General features: G+C 39.0%; 1 protein-coding gene across 1 annotated transcript in view; it reads right to left on the reverse strand.

Annotated features, from left to right (window-relative positions):
• LOC110511505 (NACHT, LRR and PYD domains-containing protein 12) overlaps positions 1-11276 on the reverse strand; it is a 115706-nt gene extending 104430 nt beyond the window's left edge. The window contains 3 exon segments of the mRNA XM_036939578.1: positions 129-213; positions 545-661; positions 11190-11276. Of these exon segments, the coding sequence (XP_036795473.1) occupies positions 129-213; positions 545-661; positions 11190-11272 (285 nt within the window). The 5' untranslated portion in view covers positions 11273-11276.
• Positions 11277-11278: the final 2 nt, after the last annotated feature.

Raw genomic sequence — 11278 nt, forward strand, 5'->3', positions numbered from 1 at the left:
CTGAAATAAATCAAGTAAATAAGTTAAGCAAGAGATAAATGCTTTCTCATTAACACATTAATGAATGATTGACAGATCAACTTTATTTGAGGTAAACAAAAACAAATGTACATAACAGGACCACATACCCTGAATATGGAGTCCAGGTCTGTTTGATGACTCTGGGAAGACTGACCACTGAGAATCTCTGACTCTGACCTCCCCTGTTCGTTTCTGTTGACAAAACATCCAAGGAGTAAGCACACACACACACACACACACACACACACACACACACACACACACACACACACGCACACACACACACACACACACACACACACACACACACACACACACACACACACACACATACACACACACACAGACACACACGGAGGGAATGTTGTGTTTGTTTAATATTGTTTTAGGACTATGAACATGGACAAAAGGATGAGCCTATGGATTATGAAAACAACAACAATAAATGGGAAAATGGGAGAGGAGAAATGACTAGAGACAGTGTTCTTTAACTCACTGACCATGACCCATGAGTTCTTCTTACCTTTGTTCAGTAGAAAAGTCTCCCTCTCTAAAGTCTATAATTTGACCCTTAGACCAGTCACTCTTCATGGACACACAGCTGGGTACAGGGGAGGCTGGTCTCTCCTGCTTGATTGGTCTTCAACACAACAGAGACAAACATTACATCTCTCATCTACGCTGAGCTCAGATGAGGAAACAAGAATAGTTTCATTCCAAAAAATGTTCAGAAATGTTGGTCAATTATCTGTTATTGTTTAAAGAATTTATGAAAGAGATTGGTGTGTTTTTTCACTATCTAATCAGGGCATGGGGTTGTTCAATGACAGACATGTATCTCTCACTTGTTTAAATTTCAGGAGGACCTTGCACACACCCATTCTCATGAAGGGGGCTGTAGTTTAGTAGGTTGAGAGCTTCAAGTTCCTTGGTGTCCACAACAAACTAACACACAGAAGGGAACATTTTGACATTTGCCGTATGGTTGATGAGAAACTCCATATTGCAAATGTACGGTTCCTTACTAGATGTCCCCGAATGTTTGTAAAATTTGCGGATGGCAATGGGGCCAGATCTTCCGGGATCTTCATCGAACGAAGTCTCTCGGAACTTTGCGACCTTTTGCCACATTTCAGGCTTCAAACATAAAGATATAAAACTGTATTTTTTTGTGAAGAATCAACAACAAGTGGGATACAATCATGAAGTGGAACGACATTTATTGGATATTTCAAACTTTTTAACTTTTTTTAACAAATCAAAAACTGAAAAATTGGGCGTGCAAAATTATTCAGCCCCTTTACTTTCAGTGCAGCAAACTCTCTCCAGAAGTTCAGTGAGGATCTCTGAATGATCCAATGTTGACCTAAATGACTAATGATGATGAATACAATCCACCTGTGTGTAATCAAGTCTCCGCATAAATGCACCTGCACTGTGATAGTCTCAGAGTTCCGTTAAAAGCGCAGAGAGCATCATGAAGAAAGGCACTGTACAATTGGTGATGTTCATAAAAATGTGTTGTTGTTTTTTTCAAAAAAGGTTGCAGATCCAGTTGCAGCGTGTTCATACGAATCTGTTTCGGAGCTCTGCGAGATTTCTGTGATTTTCTGTGATTTTCTGAAATAACACAAACTCATTCAACCCTGTGTAAATCAGTCAGTTCTTAGCATTAAGACTTAAGACTCAAACTTATATAAGAGCCTACCCTAAGGAGGATATGTGTTCACTTTCAGCTTCCTGTGTCAACCGGAAGTACCTTAAAATGGTGTCTTAGTGGCTGTTTCGAAGGGTTAAAAAGGTCAGATCTTTTCAAATCTTCATATGTGTGATTAGGCAACCCAGATTTCCAAGACAAACTCACACACACACAAAGCTAGGACAGAGTGACACAGTTTGGGGCTTAGAGACACACAGAGCCTGCAATAGTTACCTTTGTTTGAACTATTAACTTCTTATGGTGTACCAAACGCGCTAACAAAGTAGCTACTTGGACATAAATAACGGACATTATCGAACAAATCAAGCATTTATTGTGGACCTGGGATTCCTGGGAGTGCATTCTGATGAAGATCATGAAAGGTAAGGGAATATTTATCATGTAATTTCTGGTTTCTGTTGACTCCAATAATGGCGGCTAATTTGATTATTGTTCTGAGCGCCGTTTCAGATTATTGCATGGTTTGCTTTTTCTGTAAAAAAAATTGAAATCTGACACAGCGGTTGCATTAAGGTGAGGTATATCTATGATTCCATGTGTGTAACTTGTGTTATCATCTACATTTATGATACGCATTTCATGTGAATCGATGTGGTTATGCAAAATCACTGGATGTTTTTGGAACTAGTGAACGTAATGTGCCAATGTAAACTCAGATTTCTTAAATATTAACTTTTTCAAACAAAACATACAAAGGTTAGTGATTCATTTTATCTCTATTTGTGCTTTTTGTGACTCCTATCTTTGGCTGGAAAAATGGCTGTGTTTATTCTCTGGCTTGGTGGTGACCTAACATAATAGTTTGTGGTGCTTTTGCTGTAAAGCATATTTGAAATCGGACACTGTGGTGGGATTAACAAAAATATTACCTTTAAAACGGTATAAGATACATGTATGTTTGAGGAATTTTAATTATGAGATATCTGTTGTTTTGCATTCCTTAATGGGATTGCAGCCACAAGAAGTTTAAACAGCTGCCAGACCTAGAGTTCTGAAACTTTAGAAACCTGTTCTAGAGCTCAGGTCGATAGTGCGTGGTGAGTTATGTGGCTTTAGAAGGTTCTCAGACCGAGAAACAGCCTCGTATATTTGCAATAACTTCATTTCATTTTGACCATTACGAAAATGACGACATTTACAAAAGTCTCAGAGTCGCAAGGCTCGGCCCATAGAGATAGACCCCAACGTGTCTCATTCAAGGACCCCGTAGCAACTCCCGGAAAATGTGTATTTTCAACACCAATTAAGGTCGCTGCTCTGGCTCCAAATGACCTATCGGGCCGAAACTTGGGATTTGGGGTCGCCTCAGCTAGGTCTACACATAATGTCAGAGCTGGACCCGCAGCTAGAACGTAACTATGTGTTTTATGTTTATATTATGGTTTAAATAGAAGACGCTGTGCATTTTGGGCCTGCTCTGAAATATGTGATAGTTGGCTTCTAAACGAGTTGGAAAAATTGGGTTTGGTGTCAGATGGTATCAATTATCAGTATCAGTGTCAGAATGATATGTAATTGACTGATGGACTGTGACTTGCTTGGTACATTTGCAATATGTTTAAACAGTGAGGTACCATCACCATAATGAAATTCTGAAATCAACACCAATGAGCGGAGAGGAAGAGAGCGGCCATCCCGAGTTCATCGGGCCTGTCAATTTCACATTCCTGCAGTTTTTTTGAGCATGTCAAATTCATGATGGTAAATGCTCATTGAAACATATTGCAAAAGCACAGTACATTTGCAATATGATTCATCAGTGAAAAAACATCACCAAATGAACATGATGAAATCAACACAACGAGCGTTGGAGAGGAACCACTATCACTGCTATCACCACTACACCCGGCCATATTGCAAATGGGCAGCCGTGCACCTGCTGATTGGAATGTTGGTTACCAGAAGCACATTTTAGGGGGGAGCAAGGGGTATAGACCATCTAGGTTGATTCATGGCTTAACATAGTGCTATATATCATTTTGGCAGTATAAATGCCTTTTGGACATGGTTCACTGACTTTTGGGTTTGTAAACCAACTTCCTATGATCGTACATCGCAAATAGACATAACATTCTGTTTTGAAAAAAAAGGCATTTTTTCAAAATTTTACTCTTGGGTCTTGCCTTGTGTTACATTTGCAATATGAAAAATTACGGTGGAGTGCACTCACTTTATATTGGATTTTTGCAGTGTTACACTTGGCATTTCCATATGGCATTTGCAATCAGTTTTGAATGAAACGACGTCCAATTGGGTGGTATTCTACATTGTGTATATGTTTCGTACGGTGCCAATAACATCCCATTCATTTTTGTCCATTTCAGGGGGGTGTTCCCTTATATGGAGCAAGCACACCAAGAGAGTCATGAAGAGGGCACGGTAAAACCTATTCCCCATCAGGAGAATGAAAAGATTTTTCATAGGTCCTCAGAGCCTCAAAAGGTTCAACAGCTGCACCATCGAGAGCATCCTGACTGGTTGCATCACTGCCTGTTATGGCAGCAGCTCAGCCTCCGACCGCATTGCACTTCAGAAGGTAGTAAGCACGGCACAGTACATCACTGGGACCAAGCTTCCTGCCATCCAGAACCTCTATACCAGGCGGTGTTAGAGGAAAGCCCCAAAAATTGTCAAAGACCCCAGCCACCCTAGTCATAGACTGTTCTCCCTGGTACCGCACAGCAAGTGGTACCGGAGCGCCAAGTCTAAGTCCAAGAGGCTTCTAAACAGCTTCTACCCCCAAGCCATAAGACTCCTGAACATCTAATCAAATAGCTACCCAGACTATTTGCATTGCCCCCCCCCCATACCTTTTACACCGCTGCTACTCTCTGTTATCATCTACGTATAGTCACTTTAATAACTCTACCTACATGTACATGTTACCTCGACTAACCGGTTTCCCCGCACATTGACTCTGTACTGGTACCCCCATGTATATCGTCTTGCTACTGTTATTTTACTGCTACTCTTTAATTTCTTCTTACTTGTATTACTTTTTCTTACTCTTATGTTTTTAACTGCATTGTTGGTTAGGGGCTTGTAAGTAAGAATTTCACAAAAGTGTGAAATGTTTTTTTTTTACTTTGGAGAAAATTAGAGTCTCTGAGCTAAAAAATAGTATATCACGTAGTAATATATATCTGCCTCACTCTCAGAGAAATCAGTAGAACTGCTAGGTTTTATACAGTAATAATATATATCTGCCTCACTCTCAGTGAAATCAGTAGTACTGCTAGGTTTTACACAGTAATAATATATATCTGCCTCACTCTCAGAGAAATCAGTAGTACTGCTAGGTTTTATACAGTAATAATATATATCTGCCTCACTCTCAGAGAAATCAGTAGTACTGCTAGGTTTTACACAGTAATAATATATACCTGTCTCACTCTCAGAGAAATCAGTAGTACTGCTAGGTTTTACACAGTAATAATATATATCTGCCCCACTCTCAGAGAAATCAGTAGTACTGCTAGGTTTTACACAGTAATAATATATATCTGTCTCACTCTCAGTGAAATCAGTAGTACTGCTAGGTTTTACACAGTAATAATATATATCTGTCTCACTCTCAGAGAAATCAGTAGTACTGCTAGGTTTTACACAGTAATAATATATATCTGCCTCACTCTCAGTGAAATCAGTAGTACTGCTAGGTTTTACACAGTAATACTATATATCTGCCTCACCCTCAGAGAAATCAGTAGTACTGCTAGGTTTTACACAGTAATAATATATATCTGTCTCACTCTCAGAGAAATCAGTAGTACTGCTAGGTTTTACACAGTAATAATATATATCTGTCTCACTCTCAGAGAAATCAGTAGTACTGCTAGGTTTTATACAGTCAAATGTGACCGATCGGCTCGAATCGGTCTTGTGTTGCAACATTTGGAATTGTGTTTTTTACATTGGATAAAAGTAGAGACTCAGGGCTAGAGAATGGTATATCATACACTACAGTTGAGGAACAATGGTATATCAGACACTACAGTTGAGGAACAATGGTATATCAGACACTACAGTTGAGGAACAATGGTATATCAGACACTACAGTTGAGGAACAATGGTATATTTTTTTTATTTTTTTTATTTTACCTTTATTTAACCAGGCAAGTCAGTTAAGAACAAATTCTTATTTTCAATGACGGCCTGGGAACAGTGGGTTAACTGCCTGTTCAGGGGCAGAACGACAGATTTGTACCTTGTCAGCTCGGGGGTTTGAACTCACAACCTTCCGGTTACTAGTCCAACGCTCTAACCACTAGGCTACCCTGAACTACCTACCCTACCCATATCAGACACTACAGTTGAGGAACAATGGTATATCAGACACTACAGTTGAGGAACAATGGTATATCAGACACTACAGTTGAGGAACAATGGTATATCAGACACTACAGTTGAGGAACAATGGTATATCAGACACTACAGTTGAGGAACAATGGTATATCAGACACTACAGTTGAGGAACAATGGTATATCAGACACTACAGTTGAGGAACAATGGTATATCAGACACTACAGTTGAGGAACAATGGTATATCAGACACTACAGTTGAGCAACAATGGTATATCAGACACTACAGTTGAGGAACAATGGTATATCAGACACTACAGTTGAGGAACAATGGTATATCAGACACTACAGTTGAGGAACAATGGTATATCAGACACTACAGTTGAGGAACAATGGTATATCAGACACTACAGTTGAGCAACAATGGTATATCAGACACTACAGTTGAGGAACAATGGTATATCAGACACTACAGTTGAGGAACAACGGTATATCAGACACTACAGTTGAGGAACAATGGTATATCAGACACTACAGTTGAGGAACAACGGTATATCAGACACTACAGTTGAGGAACAATGGGAAAGTCATTCTGCTTTAAAATATGATAAACTTGTAACCTCACTTTTGAGAAAATGTCTTTTAAACGTTTTAGTACCTACTGGAGAGCTCTTCTTTGTCTACAGGGCTGTTATTTTGGCAGATAATGTCACCAATCTAAATAAATAGTTAAAAATACATATATTTAACCAAATGTGTGGTGTTTTTGGTTTGTCAGTTTCATTGTTTGTTATGCAGTAAATGGTTATTTTATGGTTGTAAGTGGTAAAATGAACTAGAAAATGTTAAATTTTGCAATTCTGAGTAATAGTAAGGAATTACACATTATTCAGTACTACTGCAGTTGCTAAATAATTCCAATAGATGGCAGCATTAGACCACAAATGACATTTCAGAAGATTAGTTTAGTTTTCTCCCTGGATACACCACCACTCCCCCTCACAGGAAAACTCCTGTGTGCTTCTTTCTGTCCCTTTCCACACTGCTAACACAAGAGGGCTTCTTCCTGTCCCTTTCCACACTGCTAACACAAGAGGGCTTCTTCCTGTCCCTTTCCACACTGCTAACACAAGAGGGCTTCTTCCTGTCCCTTTCCACACTGCTAACACAAGAGGGCTTCTTCCTGTCCCTTTCCACACTGCTAACACAAGAGGAAGGACTGAAAAAGCATTTAACAGATTACTGTGAAGTAATATACTGATGATTCATGTTTATTATTACCTGGTTTTATGCTCATGTTTTGAAATTATACTATAAGATTATCAATAAGCCTGAACATTAATTCAGTCACCTTTGGTCGCGAAAAATGGATTTTCCTTGTACATTCATTGTTAAATTCATCAACCAGCATCGACCTGCTCTGCCTTCTCTCGCTTGTAGTCAACTCAGCCCCGCAATATCACAATATGAGATCTTAAGATGACTTTTTATAATGAATGTATACTGAGGTTGAGGTTCTGACTAGTGATTATTTACCCAGGGTTCAATACCTGCTATAATCAAAAAAAAATAATTTCTATAACAATAATCAATAAGCCTGAATGTTAATTCAGTCACCTCTGGTCGAGAAAAACTTATTTTCCAGCATCGACCTGCTCTGTCTTCTCTCTCTAGTAGTCAAAAAAAAAGCTTGTGTCGTCACTCTGCCTTCTCCAGGGGTATGTCGAGGGAAATTTACTAACCGGGAGGGTTGCATGATGTAATTTATTGGCGGGCTGGAAGACGCACTCTTGTTTTAATATTCTGAGGTTGTTTATTCGCAATATCAGATATTAAGATTATGTTTTATAATGCTGGTATACTGAGGTTGAGTTTCTGACTGGTGAGGTTCTGACTGGTGATAATTGCTACATACAGTGGGGCAAAAAAGTATTTAGTCAGCCACCAATTGTGCAAGTTCTCCCACTTAAAAATATGAGAGAGGCCTGTAATTTCCATCATAGGTACACTTCAACTATGACAGACAAAATGAGAAAAAAAATCCAGAAAATCACATTGTAGGATTTTTAATGAATTTATTTGCAAATGATGGTGGAAAATTAGTATTTGGTCAACTACAAACAATGCAAGATTTCTGTCTCTCACAGACCTGTAACTTCCTCTTTAAGAGGCTCCTCTGTCCTCCACTCGTTACCTGTATTAATGGCACCTGTTTGAACTTGTTATCAGTATAAAAGACACCTGTCCACATCCTCAAGCACGCATGAGGTTGTAAGTAAGAAGAAAAATTCCCAGGACAGAGCTTAATTTCTAGCTAGGGGGCACTATTTTATTTTTGGAAAAATAACGTTCCCAAAGAAAACGGCCTATTTTATCAGGACCAGATGCTAGAATATGCATATAATTGACAGCTTAGGATAGAAAACACTCTAAAGTTTCCAAAACTGTAAAAATATTGTCTGTGAATATAACAGAACTTATATTGCAGGCGAAAGCCTGAGAAAAATCCAATCAGGAAGTGACTCTTATTTTGAAACCTCTGTGTTCCTATGCATCCCTATTGACCATTGGAAGGGATATCAACCAGATTCCTTTTCTGTGGCTTCCCTAAGGTGTCTACGGCCTCTAGACTTAGTTTTAAGCCTTTATTTTGAAGAATGAGCGTAAACGTCCACATTGCGTAAGTGGTCAGTTGTTTGCTCTTAGAGTGATTCAGCAAAACAGAGAGGCAGCCATTTTTCCTCCCGGTCCTAGTGAAAAACCAACTGTCCCGGTTGATATATTATCGAATAGATATTTGAAAAACACCTTGAGGAATGATTATAAAAAATGTTTGCCATGTTTCTGTCGACATTATGGATCTAATTTGGAATTTTTGTTTGCGTTGTCGTGACCGCTATTTCCGGTGGATTCCTGGGCATAACGCATCAAACTAACGGAGGTATTTGGATATAAAAAATATCTTTATGGAACTAACTGAACATTTGCTGTCTAACTGGGAGTCTCGTGAGTGAAAACATCCGATGATCATCAGTTAAACGGTTAATTTGATTGGTTTTCTGATTTTCGTGACCTTACTGATGCTAGCTGGACATAATGCTATGCTAGGCTATCGATAAACTTACACAAACGCTTGTCTTGCTATCGCTGTAAAGCATCATTTCAAAATCTGAGATGACGAAAGGCTCAGCTGTGTTTCGCTATATTTCACTTGTGCTTTCATGAATATGAATATTTTCTAGTAATATTTTTGACTGTTGCGCTATGCTATTCAGCGGTTGCTGATGACAAATACACTGGAACTGGGTAGTTCTAAGAGGGTAATCTAAATGCACTGTCCAATTTACAGTAGCTTTTCCAGTGAAATAATACCATGCTATTGTTTGAGGAGAGTGCATGACTTCGAACATGAACAGTTATTTGAAAACATATTAGACACATTTGGGCAGTCTTGATACAACATTTTTAACACAAATACAATGGTTCATTGGATCAGTATAAAACTTTGCAGATACATGCCATCTATTGAACAAAAAGTAGATTGTATCTGGGCTGGATTATGGCCTTTCTCTGGCATTTAAAAGATGAACGGTTGGTTTTTCTTTATATTATCTTTTACCAGATCTATTGTGTTATTCTGTTCTCCTACATTCCTTTCACATTTCCACAAAGTTCAAAGTTTTTCCTTTCAAATGGTACCAAGAATATGCATATCCTTGCTTCAGGGCCTGAGCTACAGGCAGTTAGATTTGGGTCATTTTAGGCGAAATATTAACCTTTTGTTGATCAGAAATCTAGAGGTTCTTCTCCACTGAAACGAAAAATATATATAACTTTTAGTGATTCCATATATACTGTATTAAGGAAGTGATAGAAGCCTTTTTGGTTCTAGAAGGAACCTTCTGTTCTAAGAGTGTATAATAATAAACACGTTGTTCTTCTGATTATTTAATTATCTACATCATGTTATTTCAAGTTCTCCCTTTGGAGCACAACATCATGTTGTTAAATAATAATCCTAAATTGTGCATGGCTATAAATTGGGCATGGCTATAAATTGGGCATTTGAAGGCATCTAGGGTGTAATAAATTTGGGCGTGGCTATAAATTGGGCGTGGCTTTAAATTGGGCAATTGAAGGTATCTAGGGCGTAATATGTGTTTGATGAAAATGAACATGGAATGCAACGTTGTAGGCAACATTATTGGCAAGGGACTTGATGCCTACCATGTCAAAGCTAGATGTTAAACGGGTGTGAAGAGTGTGTTGATATAACGGTAATAATGTCAAAATTCTGCTGGTAACAACGATCAGAATTGGTTAAAAAGATATGCATTCCATTATATTAGGTAATCATTAAGAGCAGGCAAAGTGGTCGTGTCGTGTGAAAATTCTATCAAATGTCTAACATTGCAACGAGTACAGTCAGGGTGCCGCAGAACCCCTGCAGTACCTCCACAGACCCCGGATTGAGAACCCCTGCAGTACCTCCTCAGACCCCGGATTGAGAGCCCCTGCAGTACCTCCACAGACCCCGGATTGAGAACCCCTGCAGTACCTCTGCAGACCCCAGATTGAGAACCCCTGCAGTACCTCCACAGACCCCGGATTGAGAGCCCCTGCAGTACCTCCACAGACCCCGGATTGAGAACCCCTGCAGTACCTCCACAGACCTCGGATTGAGAACCCCTGCAGTACCTCCACAGACCCCGGATTGAGAACCCCTGCAGTACCTCCACAGACCCCGGATTGAGAACCCCTGCAGTACCTCCACAGACCCCAGATTGAGAACTCCTGATTTAGCACATGCTCTTATCCAGAGTGATTTACAGTAAGTGTTTTCATCTTAATTAAGATAGCTACGTGAGACAACCACATATCACAGTCAAATATACAGGATAGCAACATTCCATTCCAGCTAAACAACTTATATATTATAGTTATAATGTAGTTATAACTTAAGCGTTTTGCAATAAAAAATACAAATAATTTTAAAAATTCAAACTATTAATAAAAAATCTGAGAACAGTAATATTGAAGGCACCCATAAGCAACCATTTCTGATTAAAAACAAATGTGAACATTTTTGGAAATAGCATTTTAAAAGAAACTCTTAATAGTTCAACTCAACAACTCTCATCTCACCTCTTAGCTTTGGTGTCATGTTCCCCAGAGAGACTCATTTTAGTGGCAGGGTCCCCCTCCTCTCTCTCCCCAGAGAGACTCATTTTAGT

The sequence above is a fragment of the Oncorhynchus mykiss genome, chromosome 12 (assembly GCF_013265735.2).
Source record: "Oncorhynchus mykiss isolate Arlee chromosome 12, USDA_OmykA_1.1, whole genome shotgun sequence".
Classification (NCBI taxonomy): domain Eukaryota; kingdom Metazoa; phylum Chordata; class Actinopteri; order Salmoniformes; family Salmonidae; genus Oncorhynchus; species Oncorhynchus mykiss.